A 27322-nucleotide genomic window follows, 5' to 3' on the forward strand; every position below is an offset into this window, starting at 1 on the left:
CTTTCTGCCCTTTAATTCAAGAGTATGCATTACTTGAACTAGTTCAGGGTAATTTTCACATCTTGTCATATTAAATCACACATAGGCCTACTGTATCATCTGTATTTGTAGACACCTGTTAAGTAGCTGGTTTGTTCTCTGTGGTCTGCTTTTGGGTTTGGTATTTTCTGATCTCCTCTGGTCTCATGTTCATTCTCATCCCCAGCACCTTTCTGCCCTTTAATTCCAAGGGAGCAGTTTATATGGTATCAATATGGTTTGGTTTCATTTAACTTGCATAACATGCACTGCCCTACTGTCCAATGCAGCGAATACACAGGAAAATACTGTATATGTTTTATCAACCACTTAATAATACTGTAGTTCATTATAACCTGGTTCACCAAGTGTGAATTATCTGGAGATGCACCTCTTTTACTCTCTGCAGCATTTTCATCACCTATCTTGCCTTCAGTATCACCTCCATCTCCACCTTTCTGCCCTTTTATTCAAGAGTATGCATTACTTGGATTAGTTCAGGGTAATCTTCACATCTTTACTTGTTAAATCACACATATTGTGTCATCTCTATTCGTAGGGAGTTACCTGTCGAGTCACTGTTTTGTTCTTTCTCCTCTGCTTTTGGGCTTGCTATTTTCTCATCTTCACTGGACTTATTCTCACCCCCAACATCTTTCTGCCCTTTTATTCAAGAGTATACATTACTTGGATTAGTTCAGGGTGATCTTCACATCTTTACATATTAAATCACACATGTCATCTGTTTTTGTAGAGCGTTACCTGCCGAGTTGCTGGGTTGGACTTCGTCATTTTCTTCTTGGTTTGGCCCTTTCTCATTTTCTCTGGTCTCATGTTTGCTCTCATTCCCAGCGTCTTTCCGCCCTTTCATTCAAATATAGAGAGATATAGCAGTTGATGTCATAAACTAGCACTGGCGGGAAAGTTCAGAGCAGAACTGAGTTTAAACAGCATGCTGGTTGGAAAAAAATATTGTTAAGATTTCAGGCAATTAGACCCGGAATACAAAAATACATTTCAGAAAGTGTCATTCTGCCCTTTTATTCAATATACAATATAATACTTGGATTCATTTAGGGTAATCTTCACAGATGAGCATATCAAATAACACATCCAGTAAAGATCTGTATTTGTAGAGTTACCTATTGACTTCTTGTAGCAATGATAGCCAAACCCAGCAGCAGCAGCAGCAGCAACCACAATAACAGCGGAACATGCTACACCTATGATGAGCTGAAGATTTCCTGCATCTACAAAATAAATGACATTATTGTGTGTGTGTGTGTGTGTGTGTGTGTGTGTGTGTGTGTGTGTGTGTGTGTGTGTGTGTGTGTGTGTGTGTGTGTGTGTGGGTGTGGTGTGGTGTGGTGTGGTGTGGTGTGTGTGACACCATTTGATTTTATGTGTGACCACATTTGGATAGCCTCATTGTTTTTGTAATGTAAAGGATGTGTTTGTGCCATGTAACTTGTGTAAAGTGGTACTTACAGCAATACAGCTTCCATAAAATAAATAAATAGTTATATCATGAAATTTGAGCTCTCACCTGAGTCAAAGCAGTCACTGCTGTGGTAGGCCACACTGCTGTTGCTAACCGGGTTGTCCACCACACAGGTGTAGACTGTAGAGTTCTGGTCCTTTTCCTTATTGATCTGTGGTCCGGTCTGACCCCTCATCTCTGTCTGTAATCCAGGTCCTGACCAGCTGTAACTCAGAGATTCACCTTCTGCTTCACAGTGTAGTGTTGCCATAGTAGCGTTGCTTCTTTGACAGGTGACCTTTGTTCCTGTCACAGGATCTGCAACAACAGATCAAATAAAACATTTGAATATAGTTTGCAGCTTATTGCTTCTCCCGTCAAGTTAATCCTGTGCAACAGTCAGTTACAAGGCTGCTTTTAAAATGGCACAAATGAACAAAACTTGCATCCAGATGATGGATTCCATTGTTTCTGAGATTTTCACTATAAAAGAGATGCATGTTGTCACCTGCAGTTTCCACACATTTCATTTAGTTTTAATCTGACTCACTTTTCTCTAAAAACAGTTTCACGAATGCATACTGTACAGTATATGCATGACCTCTTTTGGGTCCATATGGTGACATAATTACATCAAAAGGCCCCAGCTGTGGCGCAACTGGCTGGGACACCTTCGCCATACACATTCGGTCATACACGGGCGATTCCGGCACCGTGGTCCGGATTCCACCCCTAATCTCTCTCCCATTCACTTCCAGTCACTCTCCACTGTCTCGGTCATTAAAGGCATAAAAAGCCCAAAATAATATAATTTAAAAAAAATAAAAAAAAATGACTTGGTTATAAGATTTATTTGCATTACTTTTGAAACTGCAAGTGAATCACACATGTTCATTTAACTGTGCCTCCATATAATACAATTTCCTATTACATATCTCATGCACATTCCTCTCATACACATTACACATGCACAGAGGATTTTGCTGTATTTGTTGAATAATCCTTTACGATTATGCAATATGTACAATATATGCATACATTCTAGGGAATGCCAATGCACTTTTCAAACATTTAACCCCTTAATGGATGGGTTGGCCGTAAACTGAATTGCCCCTCAGGGACTAATAAAGTTTTCTGAATCTGAATCTGAATCTGAATATGGTAAATACAAGTTGTTGCACTTACCAATTACTACAATTCTGTGACTTATGATAAGTAACTTTCCTTGAATAGCCGCTTCTGCTTCATAGTCTCCACTGTCATGTTTGGTTAGTTTTACAATGGTTACATCACCAGTTCTTATGTCCAACTTGGTCCGTCCTTTAAATGTTAAATATTCAGTGGGATCTGCAGCTGCTCTGTCCCACTCCACCATCTTGGTGCCTTTGTACTTCCATAGGATTTCACTTATCTGTCCTTCCCTCCCTAGCCGTAGTGTTACATTTCCATTAGTGGCAGAAGTGATGGAAATTGAAGATGCACCTTGAAAAAAAGACATAAGTAATGAATTGAGGTTGTCTAATGTATGAAGTCCGTGTTTTATGAGCCAGTTAAGACAAACAAACAAACAAACAAAAAACAAGCAAACATGTCCTTAGGTGTATTATCATCCAATTACATTTTAGGTTTGACAAAAACAAAAGATGTAACAAGAGTATTTTTTTTTTGGGGGGGGGGGGCTTTTTGCCTTTATGAGAGAGACAGGAAGCAAGTGGGAGAGAGAGATAGGGTGGGATTGGGAAATGACCGCCGGATTCGAACCTGGGTCTCCATGGGCACTCGGACCCGTACATGGCACGAGCGCTGTAGCCTGTTGCGCCACAACGCCCCCTGTATTTGAACTTTTTGAATTGTCTCATGAGTTGTTTTGGCATGGACAACACAAAGGAAAGGGGATAAATATGACAAATTGACCATAGAAACCAAATTATTTTGATGAGTGGCAACTCAGTTGTTGAAAGGGAAAATATTAAGCATCAGAAACTTGAAGATATAACCCTGTCGAAAGTTTTCAACAACCGATCTCAACCGCGAATCACCCCTCCCATCCATGCTCACTCACTAAGCAATGTCTTGATTGGCTGGAATACCATCAAATTTCAAGGTAATCAAAACTAGTTGCCATGAAACTACACATAAATGTGGTACTGTATGTCCCTATGCCGTAGGTTTAATGAAATTATTGAAAATCTGAAAAACGGGTATTTTTATCAACACCATAGCAGCACTGTTACAGTGGTCAGCTGTCCTTGGCCATTTAAAAGTGTTGACCTTTTGTAGTATCACACAGGCTGGTATACTGTAAAATATCTTTAATTCTCTAATAATTCTCTATGCAGTGATGTATAGAATTACAATATATTGCTGTTGTGTTTTATTTTTGTGTATACAGTATAGGAGGGTCCTCATACTACGGGGTATCAGAGTTTATAAAAAATATAGCAGTTTATTGCAATAAATAAATAGCCATGTTACATTCGAAGGCTCAATATAAAAGACACACACACCCAAGAGCATGGCTCACTCTGGTGTGGTGGAAAATGTCATGCAGCCTTGAAAGCCAACTCAGGAGCTTCTTATCCACACCTCCAGGTGTACACAATTAGGCTGATTTTGCCCATGCATCACCCAAAGGCCACTACAAGGCCAGTGGGGGTGCAGAGGAGCATAACAGGGAATAAATTATCATTATTTGTCTATCTGTAAATAATACTTTTATTTCAATTTAAACCAAATACTTTACTGTAACCAATACTGTACTGTACCTATATTCTACTGGGAGCTCACTATTAAAGGTCAATAGCACATGATACTGTGTTTGTTTAATGTGTATGCTCATTTAGATTTTGATTTCATCGCAGACACTTCTGTCCTAAACAACATACATTATAATCGAAGGACCAACAAAAGCACCAGAGAGATACTGTAGCTCACCCTTTCCTTCTGTACTCAAACATTGGTTTTCATTTTTGTTTGGGGGGGGGGGGGGGGGGGGGGTAGGATGGCCCCACTTTGTTTCTCATTTTCAAAGCCTGCTCTGCCTATTACAGTGTACTCACAGAATGGGCGGATTGTGAGGAGATGTTCACTGAATGTGACAAAAAATAGCATGTGCATGAAATTGTTTGCTAACTGCACCTTCAAGGTTTTTATGTTTTTTTTAGACAATGTCATTATTGTGGTTGAAAGAAACATATTGCAACATATTGTTTTTTTTTTGGGGGGGGGGGGGGGGTTTAAAAAAAAATGCATTTATTTCTTATCATACTGTATGTCTCTTGCAGTGGACATCGGGACATATTAACGTGATTGAATTACAAAGGGTATTTGAGATGTTATCTAAATAAATGGGCCATGTTTTGATCTCCAGGATGGTTTTAAGGCTGCCTCCAGAGATGATGTTACTATGGTTGAGTATGCAGTTTGTTGCATACCAGTGAGTCTGGCTCCTTGGTGTTGCAGTCAGTGTAATAGTGTGAGCACTATTACTGACCCTGATAGGCTGACCCCTGTGTGACGGACCCCAGAGATAGGTGAAACACCAGTGTTTTATGCTGTATTATAGACTTTTAAGGAGATAAATCTTTTAAAAAAATCGAGTGACCATTGTTTTGACAACAATTTTTGTTATGTACGTCCCCTGACATCAAGACATCAAGAAGAACATGTCTTTTGATTGCATGTCAAGCATGGCCCTTACCATGAAACAGAAAATAATACAGAATACTTCTTCGAACATCTTGGAGTCATGGTGAGAGAGCTCAATATGATTGGTTAGATATGCGAGGTATTTAGTTTGGGCTAGTTTTTATTGCTCTCAAGTTAGATAAGGGCAGTTGATTCCACAGTTGCAAAGTCCGCTTATTATATAGGAGACTGGGCTATTGTTTTGTGAAATAGCCAACCTTATTGACAATGGTGGTATTGTATTCTGGTTCTTTGATCTTTCTTTCATCACTTGCCATTTTTTTTTTTTTTTTTTTTTTTTTTTTTTAATATCTTATCAACCACAAAGGAAACTTAGATCATCCAATGCTAATATTTTACTAGCGCTCCACAATCAAAGACATAACCCAGGGGTTCTGCAACATCATCAGCTTTAAATTATTAAGTCGATGTTGATCTTTTTTAAAATATATATTTCAGATGACAACTCATGTCACAAAGAAGTTTTCAGAGAAAAGCGTATTGAGGCAGTGAGAGTGCAAAATCCTAAATAAGTCATCTCTACTCTGTGGAATGTACAGAACAGAATACTCAGAAAACTCTGCCAAGGTAACTTTCATAGCAGGCTTCTGTGAAATACCAACCAACACAATAAAAGCTTAACTGTAAAGTCATTCGCCACCATAAAACCTCTCCAAAAGTCTCCAAACCTTTGGATAGTGAAACCTGTATCCAAAACACCCTTTCTGTGTTTGTCCAGAGTTTCAAACAATTCACATGAATTTACGTTATTGCTAATGCACAAAATATTGTTTATTTTACACTGGGGTTGTTGTTCCTGTATGGAAAGTACCGGCACACGACACCTGACTCAGCCTACTTCTACAAGCTGAGCCACCCAATAAACATGACCACTTTCTCTAAAATGCTGTATACTTGTCTTTGCTTGCCCTCTTTATTAAATCTCATAATCATCAAGTTTGAATCACGGACTAGACACACATTTTAGAGGATTCAAGCTGGGCGCTGGCCACAGTAATGAGCACTGAGATATCCATATTATACGACTCTTCACAATGTTAGTTAAACACTCCATTGACTTGAATAGGAATGGGATTTCCCAATGTTCTACGGTCAAATCAATTTCTTCACATTCACAAACATTATGCACTAAGCTTAGTAATAAGAAATGGCACTTACCATGAAACAGACTGAGAATAACACAGAAAAGGATTGTTGCATTCAAACATGATCTCATGTTGAAAGCTGAATGAAAGTGAAAGAGCGATTGAGCAGTTTGCCTAGATGAATTGAGTGTGTGTTCAAGGTTCGATAAGCAGCTGGACACACTACATACTACACGCCCCATACACACACACTACACTTGATGCGTAGGGCCCCTGGAAATCAAGACCCTTTGCCTTCCCCTTGCACACTACACGCCCCTACACACACTACACATGATGTGTAGGGGCCCTGGTATTAATCAAGACCCTTCCCATCATCCTTGCATCAAGAAGGTGAGATTTATATTGTTGATGAGAAGATGAAGCAGAACTATCAGGACATGGAAAGATAAAAAGGGGGTATTTGAGTAACCACAGATTACACTACATTATATATTTTTAATCAATTAGCATTACTTTGTAGAAATACGCTTTGACTTTGTAAATTATTCTAAGAAAGTGTGATATGGGATTTGTGCACATGCAGGAAGGATTTGTGAAGTTGTAACAGTTGTGTTCTGTTCCCAGGATTTAAAAAAAATATCTGACTTCAGATTTACTAAGGAACATTTGTGGTTTGGCTACAACACAAGTACAAATTATTTTGCAACATGTGCTCAAGAGTTTTGCATCAAATATACCTCCATATCTTGGTGCATTCAGAATAGCACGTGTTCCAGAGTAAGAGTGAACAACAGTTTGCATTGAAGGCTGCTTCTAATTGTTGGGGAAGATGTTGGTGTCTTGGTGTTGGTGACACTTGGGGCCTGAGTTTGTGGTGATATAGGTAGTGGGAAGCTACGTCAAGGCAGCAACCAGCGTTACATTCTGATCTTTCTACCGGTATCTATGTAAGGGATACTGTAATGTATAGAACATTGCAAATAGGACTTTCTATGTCCTGAAGGGACTTACCGATAATGAATTTTCGACCATTCTTCCAGAAGCGCATTTGTGAAGTCACACACTGATGTTGGACGAGGAGACTGGCTCTCAGTTTCTGCTCTAAATCATCCCAAAGGTGTTCTGTTGGATGGAGGTCAGGACTCTGTGTATAGGCCAGTCAAGTTCAACCACACTAAACTCTGTCATCCATGTCTTTGCGGACCTTGCTTTGTGCGCTGGTGTATCATGTGGAACAGGAAGTGGTCATCCTCAAACTGGCTTGGCCCCTTAGCTTTAATGAAAGGAACTGTGAATGCTTCAGCATTAATCAAGAGATTTTGGACAATTCCTGCTCCCAACTTTGTGGGAACAGTTTGGGGATGGCCATTTCCTGTTCCAACATGGCACCATTAAACAGAGCAAGGTCCACAAAGACATGGATGACAGAGTTTGGTATACAGTATGGTTTATGGTAATATGACACAAAATATACTACAAGTTGTGAGTGCAGTTGCATTTTTGTGATTAATGAAGATGGTTGTCAAGATTATGAAGATCCTTTCAAAATATAGGGCAGCTACAGCTACAGTATGAACATAATCATGTAAAAACAGCTTTGAACAGCTATGAAGACTGCATTATGCAGTTATGCTTGGGGTTTTTTCTAACAAAAGCTGACACGAGTCAGCTAACTTAGTGTAAGCTAGCTAAGTAGAACATCAGCCCAAGCGTGCCTTCAATAGAAGAACATCAGTGCATGCGTGAGTTAGCTGGTAGATCCACTGTGGTAGATCAGCAGTGGTACAGTAGATTAGGTTGCTACTGTATGTCTCTGCAGCCAGATACTATACCAGAGAGGGTTTAAAGCAGATGAAGGATCTTTGACTATACATTTGCCTTATTTGGATGTAACGCAAACAGTGAAATGGCAGCATCTGGTGGTTGTGCAGTGCAATAGCGCCATGTATATTTCATTTAACAGGAAATTATGGTAGAAAATCTCGTTTTTCTTTACTAGTTATTCCAGTAATCCATCTGATATTTTGTGTTTTTTTCTTTTTAAACTTCATTCCTTTATTAATTGTGATATGAAGGTATATGTAATATGAAGGTATGTTTTTTGAATGTAATTACTCTGAGATATAAGGGATAATGGCAGCCAAGGTATCTAGTTATACGAAACTAATGGACAAGGGGGGAATCAAAGAACTCCCCAACACACAGTGGCAATTTTCCTCGCCCCGAGAGTTCTCCACGTTGCTTCAGCCTATTTTGTTATTATTGCTGTATCTTTGTACTGTACCAAGATGTAGTTTATTATCAAAGTGAATTAGTGGCTGGCAAGTATTGTTTAGATGTATTGAATGGAAGTCAATCGGAGTCGTAAATCCACAAATAGAGGTGACCAAAGAATATTTCTCTAGATAGTGTGACAGCAGTGTTAAAAAAAAACAACTAATGAATTATACAGTACAAACATATTATATTGATCTAGTGCCATAACATGTAACTTGAGCTATATAAACACATTTGAACTTGAACTTGTTATACAAAATGGTACATTTATTTGAATTTCCAAACCAGTTGCTTACAACAGCTGAAAGTACAAAATTCAATCACACTAAAATGGTTATTCATAGCATCTTTTTTTAATATTTCTTAGTTTCACAATGAAAATGGCAAAAGATATTTACTCATCTATACCAGGGTGCCAATAAATGTGGAGGGCACTGTGCCACATCACATTATAAAATATATTAATTTTATTCCAATCTAGAGACCGCCTAATTGCAGGATGTGATTCTGATGTCTATGGAGAGGTGTGTTTTTCCCTCTGCTTCTGGATTCAAGTGATATTTGTAGGGTAGCTTATTTGAGCAATAAGCCCCGAGAGGCCATGGTTTATACTGAAATTTAGAACAGCTAAGGGGCGTTGTTAGGCGCAAACGTTCGGAGAGCGTAGACACTATGGCGGATCTGAGGATAAATAGGAGACCAGTTCCACCTAGCCATCCCATTGAAACTCACTGAATTTTGGCGCCACTTTGACATATAGGCCTACTATGACAAATAACGTTACAGTTATGATGTAGATTTTAATGCTTTTTTTCATTTCACTCAGTTATTTTGGCTTAGAAGGGCTTCATAAACATACAAAAACAAATTCACCTCTGTACAGCAAGTAGTTTTGGAGAACTTGATGCCATACTACAAATGTTCACAAACATACCACGTGTCTGCCGGTAAAACGTGGACGCCATATTGCTTTTTCCCAAAACAGTGTATTGTGCGTTTGATAACACTAGAGGGTAAAATGAAGTGTCCATATATGTATGAGGAAAACAGGCTTTTATTCAGAAAAATTAAGCGCAAGGGAAAGCAGAGCCAAAATGTAATGTCCTCGTACGAGGACGCAGGGTCTCAGGAGGCTAAGCCTTTATTACAAACCTTTTTTATTTTCGGAGTAATACAACATTGTGTGATAGGTGTCATAGTCCCATAACTGTCTTACCGGGTTTTTTTCCGAAAACAATGCTAAAGTGACGTAATTTAGGTAATGTGCATGTGTGCAGAGAGATTAAAGCATCGCCATAGCCTAGGTCAGACTTGGTCAGACTATGTGCCTAAGTCACATCTACGTCCCCTGAGCATGTGCAGAAAGACAAGCAGCCCAACAGGAGAGCGGTTTAAATTTACTTCACTCGTCTCTGCTGACGTCTATGTGATGACTCTGTCCATATCTTTTACTGTCTATGGTTCTACTGGAACTGTCCATGTTGAATGTGATGAGGGAGGCTCATCTGAGCTGAGCAGGAGGTGGCATCAGTGGCTTAATCATCAGCATGTGAACACTAAATAGATGCTGTATTAGCTTTGCTATCAGTTATTATAGTCTTTATACACATCAGATCAACTTCCTGATTACGCTGTACATAGTAGGTAGTGACTAGCAGCATCTAATCAACGTCATTGTGTGGTTAAGATGTTGTAGGCTATTGTTCTCTTCTTCCTCTCATAGTTAATATGTCATAGTCAATATGCTGGCAATTTTCACAAGTCAGTCTATATTAACATGAGACATGGTAGGTCTTGAAGATGATGACTATACAAGCCAACAACACCTGGACTGTTTCTGTAAACCCAGGCAGTAATGATGGTGTGGTGGTCTTGAAGATGATGACTATACAAGCCAACAACACCTGGACTGTTTCTGTAAACCCAGGCAGTAATGGTGGTGTGGTCATCTTCAGTGATATTTTCCATTCATCCATACTGTTATGAGTCGCTGGTTTCTTCTTTCTTCTCTGCTTTTGGGGTGGGTCCTTTCTTATATTCACTCAGTCCCCTCCATATGTACATGACCTGAAGACTTACTGTCATTACAGATACCATCAGTGTGTCCAGATTGTTTGGCTGAACCAAAGAGGGATCAAGACTGTTGGCATGTTTGAGGGTTTCTTGACTGCCCAGTGTTAACTTCGGTTGATGGCTTTTGAATTATATAGTTGTATGTTATCTTTAGCAATACCTTGAGGTATCTCTTGGAGCGCTGAATTTGCACCTCCCTTGCCTTGAGCATCACCTCCATCTTTATCAGACAGAAATCTTGTTGATTCATTTTTTCCTTTGTTCTCATATTCTGACTTCTTGTAGCAATGATAGCCAAACCCAGCAGCAGCAGCAGCAGCAACCACAATAACGGCAGAACATGCACCTATGATGAGCTGAAGATGTCCTGCATCCACAAAATAATTCACATTATTGTGTGTGTGTGTGTGTGTGTGTGTGTGTGTGTGTGTGTGTGTGTGTGTGTGTGTGTGTGTGTGTGTGTGTGCTTTTGTGCCATGTAGCCTAGTATGTAAAGTGGAACTTACAGCAATACTGCTTCCATAAAATAAATAAATAGTTATATCATGAAATTTGTGTTCTCACCTGAGTCAAAGCAGTCACTGCCATGGTAGTGCACACTGCTGTTGCTAACCTGGTTGTTCACAACACAGATGTAGACTGAGTTCTGGTCCTTTTCCTTATTGATCTGTGGTCCAGTCTGACCCCTCATCTCTGTCTGTAGTCCAGGTCCTGACCATCTGTAACTCAGAGATTCACCTTCTGCTTCACAGTGTAGTGTTGCCATAGTAGCAGTGCTTCTTTGACAGGTGACCTTTGCTCTTGTTACAGGATCTGCACACAACAGATAAAAAACAAATGTGCCAGTTATGAGACCAAATGACATTAAAGTTTTTGGTTTTCTCTCAATGTTATTGTACTTAATCAGTTAGAGGACCATGAGGAGAAATTAACTGAATTAAACAAAAACATATATGACTGCCGTGCTAGCAAGCTGCGGTCATATACAGTAGGGTTAGTCAGTTTTTAAAGTAATTTTAGTCTGTCATTTCCCTGGACACTGAAAGACCGGGCTGCACAAAACTTGGTGGGCATGTGGCCCCACAAGGATGACATGGAACCATTGTTTTTTCGTTTTGATCCATCTGCATCCACCGCACCAGGCCATCCTAAAGGGTAAGGCGGACACAGTTTTCTAGTATCTTTGCCTAAAAGGTAAAACCAACCAGCCTGTAGATGGTGGAGTTGAGCAAAAGGTTGCCTGTGTTGAAAGAGTCAGCCTGATTTTCGCAGCTCTGCAAGATGGAACGTGTTACGTGCCTGCAGATTTGACGATACAGGACCAGGAAGCACATAGATTTTTCTTAGGTACAGGTCTTGCCATAAACTCTCTGTACACTTTCAAAGTTTACAATACTTTTGTCTATAGAAACCCTCACCACACCACAGAAGTGTAACTAATTTTATTTTGAGCATTGATAGTGGTATAAAATAGTGACGTGCCACCTTACCCTGTTAGCATCACTGTAAGCCCATTCAGTCATAATGTAAATAAACAATCTTGTTTAAAAAAAAACAAACACCAATTAATGTGATTTTGTTTTCAATCAAAATTTGAAGCTGTAGTCTAAGTTGTTTTTACTCCAGAGTTACACTTTAACACATTTAATACACATTATGGAGGTTCACTGCAAAACAGATACATGTTGTCACCTGCAGTTTCCATACATTTAATTTAGTTGTAAAAAAAAAAACAGTTTCATACATGATGAGTAAGAAAGAAAATTAAGTTTGCTGTTCTGTACTCCTGTGGCATTGAGTACCATGTCTTTGGGTGCATGTGGTGACAACATTTATTTGCATTACTGTTGAGACCAGCCTGGTCCTACCATACTCTCGTACATTCATAATGTACAGTCTGGCCAATTTACATTGCAAAGCGTGAACTTCCTTGAATGTGGATACTGTGTTGATGCTTAGAACTATTGGATCTGCCCAGAGCCACTCAGATCTGCCATAACCATGTGATTGTGCCTCAATATAATGTCATTTTCCATCACATACATCTATCATGCTGTATGTACATCTCATACACATACTGTATATCTCATGCAGTTACACAGAGGACTGTGCTGTATTTGTCGTATACTTCTTTAAGCTTATGCAATTAGGTAAATAAAAGTTGTTGCACTTACCAATTACGTCAACCCTGTGACTTATGATGGTTAACTTTCCTTGAATGGCCACCTCTGCTTCATAAAGTCCACTGTCATTTTTGGTTAGATCTACAATGGTTACATCACAAGTTGTTTTGTCTAACTTGGTCCGTCCTTTGAATGTTAAATATTCAATGGGATCTGCAACTGATTTGATTTTGTCCCACTCCACCATCTTGTTGCCGTTGTGCTTCCAAAGTATTTCATCTATATGTCCTTTCACCCCGGATTGTAGTGTTACATTTCCATTACTGGCAGCAGTGATAGTAATTGAGGATGCACCTTGAAAAAAAGACAGAAGAGATAAATTGAGGTTGTCTGATGTGTTATGAAGCTTGCCATGAGTTCATATGAGCGGCGAGGCGGTGTACTTGTCGTGGCTCTGTTCCAAGCAGAGGCGAAAGTTTGACCAAAGGGTCTGGGTGAGCCACATTTGGGTTTTCATACGTGTTCATTTACTCTCTAGTCTCATATAAGTGGAGTGGCTCGACCCAGGTGAGCCGGAGATTAACTATCAATGTTTCATATCCTTTAATGTGTATTGGCCAATTTGGATATCTGTCGAGATTTGAGAATATGATGGCAGAAACGAATGAATACATTATTCAGGCGACTGCACTGCAGACATTCGATCCTACTGTATGTGATCGCATGTACGAAACCGGCATTAAAATGTCCACCTCAAGTCGCAGTTCAAATTTAAATGTTAATGTTCACACTATGAATCATAACAAATGTGGTGACGAGTGAATAATAACTTCCATTTAAATAACACTGTAGGCTACTGTCCTCCGTAGTAGGCTATCGGAAAATAAGTCCCGACAGGGCAAAAAGAACCCTGACACGCAGTGGAGGATGTCAAATCATTTTTCACGTTCGCAAACATTACGCGCTAAGCTTAAAGGTATACTATGCAACGTTTTTCAGTTAATCAATTCGTTCCATACTGTATGACTTATATATGATTAAATGGGTCATTACTGGTCGAACGGTGTATTTTTTGGCCGCTCTAGTGGTCTGTAGCGGTAAAACCACACTTGCAACTTCAGGAGACACCGGGCACGCACCCATGCTCTACTCCAGGAAGTGTCATGTAAAGTCTCATGAAAAGGCACGGCAGACTGACCGATTGAGGAGTTTTGTCAAATATACACGCTAAAGCTGTAGGGGAAGCTCTGCAGAGAAATATGCAAGCATAAAACGAGCGAAAATGAAAAGTGAAAGCGAAACCGGCGATGAAATCGCCAATCCTGCATAGTATACCTTTAAGAAAGATGGCACTTACCATGAAAAAGACTGAAAATAATACAGAAAAATATCGTCGTATTTGAACATGATCTTGGAGTCATGTTGAAAGCTGAGGGAAAGTGAAAGAGCCAAACGATTGGGCTGTTTGACTACGTTGGTGCGCAGAGTTAGATAAGATCAGATGTTTTCACAGTGGAAGTCCTCTCATTATAGGCTAAACGATTTGGGTTTTTTTGGTAAGTACCCAACCGAGGGTAGCCTAAATGTTGTTGTGGATCTGATTATTATTTTGGCTTTTTCCCCCCATTCCTTGTTTCTCTCGACTTTACTGGTAAATGTCAGTTTATCCCATTGGTCGGTCACATCCACATTCCATCCCATTTCCTATCTCATAATTATTACTTTTTCTCTCTTGATTTTTAATCATATAATTTTGACTTTAAATCTGAAAATTGTGACTTCATTTCACCTAATTATGACTTTATATTTCAGAAATATTCTCATCTATTCTTTGCTTTTTTCCACCAAGTGACGGAAACAGGCTTTCATAGAAATTACAGCAGCCATACAAACACAGCACTCATATAAATTATCTAAAGCATATTATTCCTCTCTCTCTCTGCTCAGGGTGGATGAGTCATTATGAAGTGCTATTGCAGTGTATAAAAAGGTATTTCTTTATCTGTCTATAAAACATGCTAACAGCTTGGCATAGTCTCCAACTGAAAACACTTTTGTTTGACCAGTATGTTGTGTAGTGAATGTGAGGTATGTCCAACATACCGGTATGTAAGTTTGTGCATTCATCCTTCTCTCCAACTCCAGCACAAAGCCACCACCACCAGAACAGTCATAACAGTGGTGGTTGCAGGTATGCTGCCGCGATTTATTGTTTTGATAGATTTAATTGTGCCTTTGTTGATGGTGTTTTCTGTGATCAATTACTTAAAAAGTGGAGACTAGTATAACCAGTTTGAGAGGTTTGACATGACAACAAAGTTCATACAGAAATGTTTTCTGGAAAGGCAACGTGAACTGAAACAAAACCCATTAGAACACAGAATAACATGTGAAATATTACATTGAGTCAGTACAGAAACATTGTTTAACGTTGGCTAACCGGTGTGCAATAAATAGTAACTTTTTTCAAGGAGACACATGAGGGATTCAATCATGTGTTTTGTTTTGTTACTCTTCACCTCACTCTGTAGAATTTCTTTATTTCCAAAGTCTCGCCCAAGCTAAGTTCGCTTTGCCACTTTGGCTCTTTATGTGTTGATAACAATGACAAATGTTCATTCAGTCCCTCCCTAAGTATGACCTCAGGCCCCACCTTCTCCTCCTTCACGGCCACAACAATAGCCACGTTTATAATATGAGATTAGTACTAAGCTACTGAAGAGCAAGAATGTGCACATCATGTGCTCCCCTGCCCACACAACACATGCGCTGGCAGTGCTGCAACCGGTGGACAACACCCTCTTTAAGGGCGCTTTCACACTAGGTCCGTTTAACTGGACCGGACCCGAGTGCGGTTACTTCTACTGTAGTTGGTCTGTGTTCACATTACATGTTTGTCTGCGCACCCGGGTCCGTTTGCATCATAAGCACATGCTTCTAGACACGAACTTCGAGAATTCTGTTTATATCACTTGGCAACACAGCAGAAGCCGGTGCAATGAAGAAGATGTAATAAGGTAGAAAAGGTAATATGTTGTAGATTCTTCAGAACGTTTCCTTAGCAACCTGCTCCAGGGTTCTAGCGAACCGGACCCGAGACCACCTTTTCAGGCGGTCCCGGGTCCGCACCCGAGTTCGGGACGGTTGCGTTCACACTATCAAAAACAGCCAACGGACCAAACGAACCTGAGTCCGGTCCAGAGGACCTAGTGTGAAAGTGTCATGAATGACTATGGGCAATGCTAGACTGTGCTTTAATACTGTGTACTAATGTTATATAATGAATGGCTGTGGACAATGCTGGACTGTGCTTTAATATTGTGTACTGATGTTATACTGTGGATATGTGTGGTATATGGTTCATTGCTGATTGGGAACGCGCTGGCTGTTCCGTACGTGGGGGACTTTTAACAGACTAGCGTTTGTTATGATGAACTAAGCTGCGACTGGGTGGGACAACAGTCTAATTGCCATTGACTCTGTAATTGCTTGATGGGTTTGAAATGAGCTTTGGAATGGGATAGGTCCCCCCTCCTGATAAAAAGGGGCAGTCTGGAATGGTGGCGGAGCACGGAGGTACCGACGGTCTGGGAGGCACAACGCCGCTGGCTATGCGGGGGAAGACGGCTATACGATCGACGCCGGGTTGACATTCCACGCAAGCTAAGTATTACCAACAGGGACGTTGTTGTTTCATTGTTGTGTATTTCTACCTGTTTGAGAAGCTGCTGTGTACATCGGCGGGTGTTCTGATTACGGCTGTGTTGCAGCGGAGTGAGGGCGTCAGAGGAGGCCATCAGCTGACGGGGGAAGCCGACACACTGCGTGAGGACCACGGCGAAAGTTCCAATCATCTCGTAACCAACCGTGGGTGTCTTGGACAACTCTCATCGCTCTCTATTCCGAGGAAAATTAAGGGAAGTCTTTGTTCGTACTAAACTCTAGCTTATAACCTTAGCCAACTGCTCTGTGAGAGCTGTGACTGAGCCACTGTGTGTTTTGGTTCCGGTATAGCCGTGGAGGCGGAGCCTGGGCTACTACGCCTGCAGACGTCGACAGGGGATGTTCACCGTGGCCGGAACGGCACGACTACTACACCGACGGTGAACTTTGCCGCATCTGTGGGTTCGTTTCTCTGTGGATTATCGGGGACTGGAAGTGTTGTCTTATATACTGGTCGGTGGGGACTTTTATTGTGTGGTTTATTGCACTGTAATGAATTGATAATGGAACATATTTATTGCTGAATTTGGCTTGGTTGTGTGAAGACTGCCGTGAGTCCTCTTGAAGTGTGCCTAGTGGGTGTATGCACTGTGTGTGTGGGGGTGTTAAACCTGCCTAGTCTTGCAAATGTTAATTGAGTGTGTGACTGCCCCTAGTGGTGCCCTTCTACATCAGTCTGCTGACCTTCAGTCCTGTGTGTCTTGGTATGAATAAAAATTGAACTAAAACTTAAACCAAGTTGTGTTGTCTGTGTCTTGGGTGGATCTTAGGCCTGTGACTTGGGGAACAGTAGCCCTTGTGCACGACATTTTTGGCGTAGCCGGCAAGGATCCACCTTTAACACAAACAATATGGTTGATGAGGCACCACCGGGAGGGGCTAGTAATGTTATTATGATGCCATGGTTCTTGGGTGGGCCCTGGGTTCCTAAATTTGGGGACAAAGAAAAACAGACAGGTTTAGCAGACTGGCGCGGCCAAATTGAAACATTCATTCGTGCTCAAAATCTCAACCCAGCTCAGCAAGTAGACTTTGTGCTGAGTGCCCTACAAGGGGAGGCGAGAAGGGAAATCCTGCTACTCCCTGCTGGTAACCGGGACAGCCCAACGAAGATCTTCAAGGCCCTGGAAGACGTGTATGGAGAACAGGTCAGTGTAGTTCAGTTGCGGGCCCGTTTTTTCACCTGTAGGCAACAGGCTGGGGAGGAGGTGGGGGCATTCATCCTACGGCTTCGTGAATGTCTTGCTAGGTGGCGGAGTAAGGAGGAAGGCCCAGTTGACGACAGCGATGACGAGATGATGCGGTCACAGTTGGTGACGGGTCTTCGCCCAGGTCCGCTACAGACAGAGCTGCAGAAGCTGTTGAGGAGGAACCCCACCATGAAGTTTGCAGAGGTGAGCAGAGAGGCCAAAGCTGTGGAACAGGAGCAGGTCCATGGCAGCGAAGAGGCCAGCACTAGACGGACCTACACGTCCACTTCAGCCCCCACCGCAGCCAAGACTGCCGAGGATTGGCAGCAGATCCGGGAGAAGCTGAAGGCGGAGGTGTTGTCGGAGGTGAAGGGGCAGATTGATACACTCAAGGAGAGCATCTTGGGGGAAATACGGCAACAGTTTCAAGCAAGCCAGCCCCCGCAAGCACCGTCTGATTCGCGAGGTGCCAGGAATCGCGGCAGGTGGGAGACCATGAATCCTCCCCTGAGACGACGTCGCGAGAGGGCACTGAGGTGGGACGATCAAGGGCGACCAATTTGCCTGCACTGTGACCGGCCAGGACATAATACTGAGAGAGTGCCCACAACGACCAGCCCCGTCCCAGGATTTTTGACCCCCTCGGCCACTGTCGGGCAAGTGGCCGAGGAGGGAACCCAGACTGACACCCCCCTTAAGCCCGCTTTTATTGGGCAGTGTCCTGAAGTAGAAGTTACAGTACACGGGAAAAATATCCCCTGCATTCTGGACACAGGCTCACAGGTGACATTGTTTAGCCAGTCATTATTCCAGAATTATGTACAAGAGCCAGTCCACAGTGCTGAAGAGATCCCTTGGTTAACCTTAAAAGCGGCCAATGGACTCAACTTGCCCTATATTGGGTATGCCATTTTAGATTTCCAGATAGGGGGAGTAATAGTGCCTGCAAAGGGGGTGGTAATAGTGAAAGATGACTGCCTCCAATCAGACTACGGAATTTTAGGGATGAATGTAATTAAACACTGCTGGGAGGCCCTCCTCCAGGATACTCATCCTGGCCTCACTGCTTTCAAATCTACCATTCCCCGTAGAGCAGGTCAGGCATGGGAGAAGGCCTTTCAGGTTTGTCGGCGGGTACAAGCAACTGGTCCTAATACCGAGCTCCAGGGAACCGCACGGCTGCAGCCCTCAGAGGCCATCTTGCTACCCCCCCAGACAGAAATGGTAGTATGGGCTTCGGTACCTCAGGCCACAGGGCAGCTAACTTGCTGTGTAGTAGTGGAGGACTTGGGGGGCGAGGAGAGAGAGTGGAGAATAGGCCGGTCAGTGGTGCAGTTGAAGGCAGGCAAACTACCCCTCCTTGTATGCAATCCGCACCCCTACCCTGTGGAGCTACCCCACCGCAAGCCCATAGCCCTGGTCACGCAGATAGACCCCAATGATGTCCAGGGCCAGAAACAGCTGGTATTGCGGCCTGTGGGAGGATGTGAAGTCGAGGTCGATGTGCGTCCAGTGAGCGCTGAGGATGACCATGACCATCCGGCCCTGTCTCTTCAGGGGGAGGGGTTGACTGAGGACCAGCAAGAGAAACTCACCGACCTGTTGCGGAAATGGACATGCGTGTTCGCCGCCCATGAAGAGGACTACGGACGGACCAGTGCGGTGCTGCATCCAATCCCCACTGGTGAGGCCCCCCCGGTACGGGAGCGCTACAGACCAGTACCACCCAGCCTGTATTCAGAGCTGCGCACCCTGCTGCAGGGGATGTTGGCCAGTGGGATTGTTACTGAGAGCTCCAGCCCTTGGGCCGCTCCGGTGGTACTAGTGAGAAAGAAGGATGGTAGTTGGCGTTTCTGTGTCGACTATCGGAAACTTAATGCCGTTACCCACAAAGACTCCTTTCCCCTCCCGCGAATAGAGGAATCGCTGACAAGCTTGAAGAAGGCGAGGTGGTATTCGACCCTCGACCTTGCCAGTGGCTACTGGCAAGTTGAGGTTGACCCCCGTGACAAAGAAAAGACTGCCTTTGTTACGCCGATGGGGCTCTTCCAGTGGGAGCGGATGCCGTTTGGACTCTGTAATGCGCCCGCTACATTCCAGCGCCTTATGCAGAGGTGTCTGGGGGAGCGGGTGCACGACTATCTGTTAATTTATCTTGATGATGTGATTATTTACTCATTAGATTTCAACAGCCATTTAATCCATCTTGAGCAGGTGTTCGAGCGGCTCCATCATCACGGACTTAAGCTACAACCCCAGAAGTGTCGGCTCTTCGGGCAGGAGGTGAAGTATCTGGGCCATGTAGTGAGCCAGAAGGGAGTGGCCGTAGACCCAGAGAAGACCGCAGTGGTGCAGGATTGGCCTATCCCCACCACGGTGAAGGAAGTCCGCGCCTTCTTGGGTTTTGCCGGATACTACCGACGTTTCGTCTCAGGATTCTCGAAGATTGCACTGCCATTGAACAACCTGCTCCAGGGGACAGGGGGCAAGAAGACTGCAGCCATAACCTGGACGCCAGCCTGCCAGGGCGCTTTTGAGACATTGAAGGGGGCCCTCCTCCAGGCTCCGATTCTGGCTTATGCAGACTTTAAAGCTCCCTTTCGGCTCTACACTGATGCCAGCTTCCAGGGCCTAGGTGCAGTACTAGCTCAGATGCAGGAGGGAACGGAGAGGGTAATCGCTTATGCAAGTCGCAGTCTGCACCCAGCCGAGAGAAACGACAAGAATTACAGCTCCTTTAAGCTGGAATTTCTTGCATTGAAATGGGCAGTCACCGAAAAATTTAAGGATTACCTGTGGGGGGTGCCCTTCAAAGTCTTCACGGATAACCGGCCTCTGACTCATCTCCAAACGGCAAACCTGGGAGCAACGGAGCAGCGTTGGATGGCGCAGCTGGCCAACTACACCTTCGAGCTCTGCTACAAACCGGGCTCTTCACACCAGAATGCGGACGCCTTGTCCCGGGTACCTGGAGCAGCCAGCAGCCACCTGGTGGGGGCCCATGTGCTTCCCCAACCCTCCGATGGACCAGATACCCGGGGGCCACCTGAGGTGGACGTCCCTTTGGCAGATTGGCCGGCACTCCAAGAAGCCGACGACGACCTGGGGTTGATACGCCAGTGGAAGGCCGAGGGGAAGTCACGACAACAGCTTGACCCACAACCCCTCACATCCAGTGGGCGGCGGTTGCTCAGAGAGTGGGAGCGCCTACAGCTGGTTGACGGGGTTTTAGTTCGGGCCAGCCGGGACCCAGTGTCCGGACAATCTCTGACGCCAGCAGTGGTGCCAGCTAGAGTGCAGCGGGAGATGTGGGCATCATACCACCAGGCTTTTGGCCATGCCCGCGGCCAGCGAATGGTGCAGGCCCTTCGAAGTCGGGTCTTCTGGGATGGCATGGCTCGAGATTCTGGGAACTGGGTGGCTGAGTGCCGGCAGTGTGTGCTGGGACATGCAGGACCAGAGGCGAGGGCTCCCCTCCACCCAGTGGTGAGTCAGTACCCGTTTGAGATCCTGGCATTGGACTATCTCTCGTTGGGGCGGGCAAATGACATTTATCCATATATACTGGTAATCACTGACTTGTTTTCCAGATATGCAGTGGCCATTCCCACAAAGGATCAGACGGCCCAGACCACTGTAAAAATGCTATGGAGGTATGTCATTCAAGTGTTCGGCTGCCCCGAGCGTATCTTAACAGATAGGGGTGGCGCTTTTGAGTCCGAGCTCCTGAGGGAGCTTTGTCAGGTGTATGGGTGCACCAAGAGCCGCACAACCCCTTACCACCCTCAGGGTAATGGGGCTTGTGAGCGGTTTAATCAGACCCTCTTGGGGCTGTTGAACACGTTAGACCAAGAGGGCCAGACACGATGGGTGGAACAATTGCCATATTTGCTACAGGCTTACAACAACACTCCCCACAGCTCCACCGGCCTCGCTCCCTTTTACGTCCTGTATGGGAGACATGCTCGGCTGCCTGTCGACATGGCCTTGGGAATTTCTCCACCCCAAGTACGAGGTTCCATCAATGACTGGGTGAAACACCACCAGAGACAACTAGTCACGGCCTATAGGCAAGTGCAGGGGCATAGCCAACGGCGGCAAGAGTTGGACCAGCACCGTTACAATCGACGGGCCAAAGCTCTTCCTCTGGTACCAGGGGAAAGGGTCCTGTGTAAGAACTTTAGAAGGAGGGCAAAGGGGAAGCTGGGGCCATATTGGGTACCGAGTCCTTTTGTTGTTGTTTCTCAGCTCAACCCGGACCTGCCCGTGTATGTGATCCGTCCTGAAGGCAAGGAGGGTCCCACACGCACAATCCACCGGAACAACCTGCGCTCCTGTCCCGGGGGCTGGACTGGGAGCAGTGAAGTGGGAGAGCCAGGAGGGGTGGCCGCACAGGAGGAGGTAGGGTTTTGGCCCGTAAATTTTCAGGGCAACATAAGGCACCCAGTCCCTTCCCAGAACCAAATTGGGTCAAGTGAGCCTGGCCATAGGATAGTACAACAGGGTGGGGAAGGGTCATTGCTTACCTCTGTTGGGAGCACAGAAAATGGGGATACTACCCTTGAACTTAGGCGCTCTGTTAGGGGTAACCTTGGAAAGCCCCCCGCACGGTTTGGACACTAGTGTAGTGGTCGGGACGACCACAGGTAAAGAAGGGGGGAGAAATGTCATGAATGACTATGGGCAATGCTAGACTGTGCTTTAATACTGTGTACTAATGTTATATAATGAATGGCTGTGGACAATGCTGGACTGTGCTTTAATATTGTGTACTGATGTTATACTGTGGATATGTGTGGTATATGGTTCATTGCTGATTGGGAACGCGCTGGCTGTTCCGTACGTGGGGGACTTTTAACAGACTAGCGTTTGTTATGATGAACTAAGCTGCGACTGGGTGGGACAACAGTCTAATTGCCATTGACTCTGTAATTGCTTGATGGGTTTGAAATGAGCTTTGGAATGGGATAGGTCCCCCCTCCTGATAAAAAGGGGCAGTCTGGAATGGTGGCGGAGCACGGAGGTACCGACGGTCTGGGAGGCACAACGCCGCTGGCTATGCGGGGGAAGACGGCTATACGATCGACGCCGGGTTGACATTCCACGCAAGCTAAGTATTACCAACAGGGACGTTGTTGTTTCATTGTTGTGTATTTCTACCTGTTTGAGAAGCTGCTGTGTACATCGGCGGGTGTTCTGATTACGGCTGTGTTGCAGCGGAGTGAGGGCGTCAGAGGAGGCCATCAGCTGACGGGGGAAGCCGACACACTGCGTGAGGACCACGGCGAAAGTTCCAATCATCTCGTAACCAACCGTGGGTGTCTTGGACAACTCTCATCGCTCTCTATTCCGAGGAAAATTAAGGGAAGTCTTTGTTCGTACTAAACTCTAGCTTATAACCTTAGCCAACTGCTCTGTGAGAGCTGTGACTGAGCCACTGTGTGTTTTGGTTCCGGTATAGCCGTGGAGGCGGAGCCTGGGCTACTACGCCTGCAGACGTCGACAGGGGATGTTCACCGTGGCCGGAACGGCACGACTACTACACCGACGGTGAACTTTGCCGCATCTGTGGGTTCGTTTCTCTGTGGATTATCGGGGACTGGAAGTGTTGTCTTATATACTGGTCGGTGGGGACAGCCGACCAGTACGGACTTATTTTACTAACTGGACTGTTGGCAGGGGACGTGGAGCGTGCTGGGCTGCATCACTGCTCGTCATTGCTGGGTTGGGAGCTTCCCCATTTTCCCCCTTTTATTGTGTGGTTTATTGCACTGTAATGAATTGATAATGGAACATATTTATTGCTGAATTTGGCTTGGTTGTGTGAAGACTGCCGTGAGTCCTCTTGAAGTGTGCCTAGTGGGTGTATGCACTGTGTGTGTGGGGGTGTTAAACCTGCCTAGTCTTGCAAATGTTAATTGAGTGTGTGACTGCCCCTAGTGGTGCCCTTCTACATCAGTCTGCTGACCTTCAGTCCTGTGTGTCTTGGTATGAATAAAAATTGAACTAAAACTTAAACCAAGTTGTGTTGTCTGTGTCTTGGGTGGATCTTAGGCCTGTGACTTGGGGAACAGTAGCCCTTGTGCACGACAAAAGCACCCTAAGAGTTTGAAACACCACTGGGACCAGCAAGGGAAGAAGTGGACGAGGATGATGACTGGGCAGAAGCTGTCAAGGATGGAATTCTTTGCCGTGTTCAGCAGGGCTTGGGCAATGGCTGCCACTGTTGAAAAATCTCAGGGTTTCCGGGGGACAGGGATGTTCCCACTCAATAAAGATATTCTCCCTGAGACTGCTTTTGCCCCCCAGCAAGACCACCGAAAGAGTGCTACCATCCACTCTTGCCATCCTCACCCACAAGGCCACAGTCTCTCCCAACCACCACAAGGCCGCAGTGTCTCTTACCCCACAAGGCCGCAGTGTCTCTTACCCCACAAGGCCGCAGTGTCTCTTACCCCACAAGGCTGCGGTCTCTCTTACCCCCACAAGGCTGCGGTCTCTCTTACCCCCACAAGGCCGCAGCCTCTCCCAACCCTGCCCACTGGACCCACTCTGCCTGCCAGCCATCAGCCCTGCTCTCTGGACATCAGTCCTCCCACCCATAGATATATAAAGCTTTACTGTATATATCTATGCTCCCACCCGCCAGCCAGACCTCAGTCCTCTGCTTCCCTGACACCCCTGCTACCTGTGGAACCACTGTTAAGGAAGATAATGACTTACTCAATCAGTTCACGCCACAGGAAGAAACACACTGTCAGGATGAGGAACCTTCCACCTCCACAGTAAGTGATATTTTATACTACTTTCAAACTTGCTACATGACATTTTACACATGCATGCTTATGCACACACACACACACACACACACACACACACACACACACACACACACACACATACAGTACACACACACAATTTAGTCCCTAATCATATAAAATGTACACCAAGTAATTATCCTATGTCTTACAATAACATACTGTAGGCTCTTTTTGTTATTTTCTTTCTGTTCAGTCTGTGAGATCGGTCACATACACTGACTTGTAAGTGTCGAAAAGGGAGAAGGCCATAAGAAAGAGAGTGAAGCCACCATCGTATAACCTCACAAGTGAGCAACACATCAAAAATATTACAGCAAAAAGTTATCCAGCAAGAAACCAGCTAAGCAAGCCAACAAGTACCCGGGCAGCAAGCAACCAAAAGGGGGGGGAAAGCAGGAGAAGCAAAAGTCTGCAACACCCACTATGGTGACCCAAATGATCCTAAGGCTACTGGGGAATGGGTCAAATGTTATCCATGTTCTGCCTGGTTTCATGAAAGTTGTGATGACGAGAATGGTATCTTTGCAAAGACTGTGTTTGAAACAAGTTTTCATTACACACACACACATGTACTGTACTACTGATATCAATATCAATATAGTATGATTTTTTGTAATTCGTTCTAAATGTGTTCACACACACACAAACACACACACACAAACAAACAAACAAACAAACAAACAAACAAACAAACACACACACACACATACACACACGCACGCACGCACGCACGCACGCACGCACGCACACACACGCGCACACACACGCGCACACACACACACACACACACACACTGTGCTGTTCCAAAATGGTCGTTTTTGTCAGGATCTGCACTTGGACTTTTAGTTTTGTCTCCCCCTACCTGTCAATGTATTGTTAGCTCCTTGTTTTGTTGATCTAGCCATGTGCTTCTGTTGTGTGCCAAAGGCCACACCCATGTCCTTATTTGGGTAACTTCCTGTCTGTTGTGTTCCCTCCATTTTGTCTCTTCACCTGTGTCCTATCATTGCCAATCAGTTTGGGTATTTAAACCCTGCCTTTGTTTGTTTAGTTTGTCGAATTGTCACAGACTAGTTTATGCTGTTTGCTGCCTGTCTCAAGTAAGGGCTGCCTGTCTCTGACCTAGCCTCTGACTGTCGTTTTTGGATTGCTTACCTGAACCCTGTCTGCCTGTGAACCCTGCCTGTCGTTTATGGACTGTTTGCTTGTGCCTGTCTGCCTACCGGCCTACGAACTGCCTGTCCCTGGATTGTGTATTGCCTGCAGTCTGAACTGTTAAAATTAAAGTTGCTTCCATTGAGTTTGACTGGATCTGATTCCGATGGGCTTGATTCCGATTCTGGGTTCTGACAGTTTTTAATTGCACATTTGAATATGTAGGTTTGCATTGTGTGTTTTTTATGGCACATATGAATATATACCCAGGGGGCAGAGGGGGTTTTACAGACAAGGGCTGCTGTAAAAGGTTGTCATGCAAAAAAAAAATCTAATAAACAAAATAAATAATAAAACCCGGTCAATAAGCTGCTGTTTGTGTGTTATCTCCCTTTTTGTGTCCCATTATAAGTCTATGGATGAATATATTATGGGGTGAATAGGGTAAAGATTTTAACAAATAGATATCCCCACAAAAATTCCTCAGATGATTATTCACATTAAGGCAATACTTTTTTGTATTGAAGGTTTTTTAAATATCATGTAAAAATATGTAAATGAGGCATCATACACTTAAATGTACGCAATAGCATATCAAAAGTTTGGCCTGTACCTTATGGGTAAATACAGTAAGAAACAGCCTTGGCTGAGCCTAACCTATATATTTTCTAGGATCTTACACCCTGTCGATATGATTTAATATGTGCTGAGACAAGTCTCACCTTCTTCCACAACATTTGACAATGAATCTCTATACTATTTGCATTGTATTGTAATGCATTGATTCTCAATGTACACCCATGTAGCTTTAGGTTATTGTAACCCAAATTGTCCCACACATTTCTATATTCAGCATAGCCGGACCTTTCACCAAAAGTTTGTTTGGTTGATAGAGGTGCACTTTAAGCCCCCCAAGCCCAAGGCTATAAATGTATGCAAATTCATGCATATTTCATTTGATAATGGTTAATCTACATAAATGTATAAAGTATTTCAGAAAACTTGCAATACAAAAAAGTATTATCTTAATCATCTAAGGATTTTACCCTATTCACCCCATATTCGTCCATAGACTTATAATGGGGCATAAAGGGGGTGATAACACACAAACAGCAGCTTATTGACTGGGTTGTCCCAGGTTGTGATCCTGGATCCCTAGATTTTATTTTTGTATGACAACCTTTTACTGCAGCCCATGTCTGATTTCCCTAAAAAAGGGGGTTTTGCCCTGTTAAAGAAATGATTGTTATTATCATTGTTAAGTACATTTTGGATTGTCACAGTTATCTTGCCAATATTTTATGTATACGTGCACTGCTTTTGCAAAGATTATTTTTGCCAACATTGTCCTTATGTGCGTCAAGGGAAACAGATGTAGGCCTACTTGCAAAAGCAGGATATGGGAGTTAGGACGAATAAGGAAAAGGCCACTCTTCTTTCAATAAAAAGTTGCCCTGAGTTTCAGAGGACAGAGATTGTTTAGCAGGGAGGGGAATCCTCTTGTCTGAGCACTCTCTCCTGGGCCAGAGTAAAAAAACATCCTACTTTTGTGGTTCTTGTTTCTTAAAATCTTAAATACTTGGAGGATTTTCCTAACATGCCCCCTGGGTAATAGTGTTTTAAAATTGATGATGCATTACCATTTCCTTTGCAGTTTTACTGGCCC

General features: G+C 44.0%; 2 protein-coding genes across 3 annotated transcripts; one reads left to right on the forward strand and one right to left on the reverse strand.

Moving 5' to 3' along the window:
* Nucleotides 1-9534: 9534 nt before the first annotated feature.
* On the reverse strand, nucleotides 9535-14300 carry LOC134062198 (uncharacterized). The gene is made up of 4 exons (XM_062518140.1): nucleotides 14125-14300; nucleotides 12819-13121; nucleotides 11209-11457; nucleotides 9535-11011 (listed from the first exon to the last, which is right to left on the reverse strand). The coding sequence occupies exons 1-4, from the start codon at nucleotides 14186-14188 to the stop codon at nucleotides 10749-10751; spliced, it is 879 nt and encodes a 292-aa protein (XP_062374124.1). The 5' UTR covers nucleotides 14189-14300; the 3' UTR covers nucleotides 9535-10748.
* Nucleotides 14301-16007: 1707 nt separating this feature from the next.
* On the forward strand, nucleotides 16008-23698 carry LOC134062574 (uncharacterized). 2 transcript variants are annotated; one of them, XM_062518631.1, is made up of 3 exons: nucleotides 16008-21166; nucleotides 21271-21333; nucleotides 21929-23698. In XM_062518631.1, exons 1-3 carry the CDS (start codon nucleotides 17342-17344, stop codon nucleotides 22301-22303), a joined length of 4263 nt encoding a protein of 1420 aa, XP_062374615.1. In that variant the 5' UTR covers nucleotides 16008-17341; the 3' UTR covers nucleotides 22304-23698. The 2 variants fall into 2 exon arrangements, with proteins under 2 accessions (XP_062374615.1, XP_062374614.1); XM_062518630.1 differs by having other exon boundaries at nucleotides 16008-22081; nucleotides 22652-23698.
* The last annotated feature ends 3624 nt before the right edge of the window (nucleotides 23699-27322 follow it).

The sequence above is a fragment of the Sardina pilchardus genome, chromosome 17 (genome assembly GCF_963854185.1).
Source record: "Sardina pilchardus chromosome 17, fSarPil1.1, whole genome shotgun sequence".
Taxonomy (NCBI): Eukaryota; Metazoa; Chordata; class Actinopteri; order Clupeiformes; family Clupeidae; genus Sardina; species Sardina pilchardus.

Bases quoted from the DNA above. Each gene is read 5' to 3' on its own strand.
- LOC134062198 (XM_062518140.1), bottom strand. From the start codon at position 14,188: ATGACTCCAAGATCATGTTCAAATACGACGATATTTTTCTGTATTATT. The intron at 13,122-14,124 runs GTAAGTGCCATC...CTTTTTTTCAAG, and splicing joins TATTTTCAGTCTTTTTCATG to GTGCATCCTCAATTACTATC. The intron at 11,458-12,818 runs GTAAGTGCAACA...TGTTGTGTGCAG, and splicing joins TCACAGGGTTGACGTAATTG to ATCCTGTAACAAGAGCAAAG.
- LOC134062574 (XM_062518630.1), top strand. From the start codon at position 17,342: ATGGTTGATGAGGCACCACCGGGAGGGGCTAGTAATGTTATTATGATG. The intron at 22,082-22,651 runs GTAGGGTTTTGG...GGAATGGGATAG, and splicing joins GGGTGGCCGCACAGGAGGAG to GTCCCCCCTCCTGATAAAAA.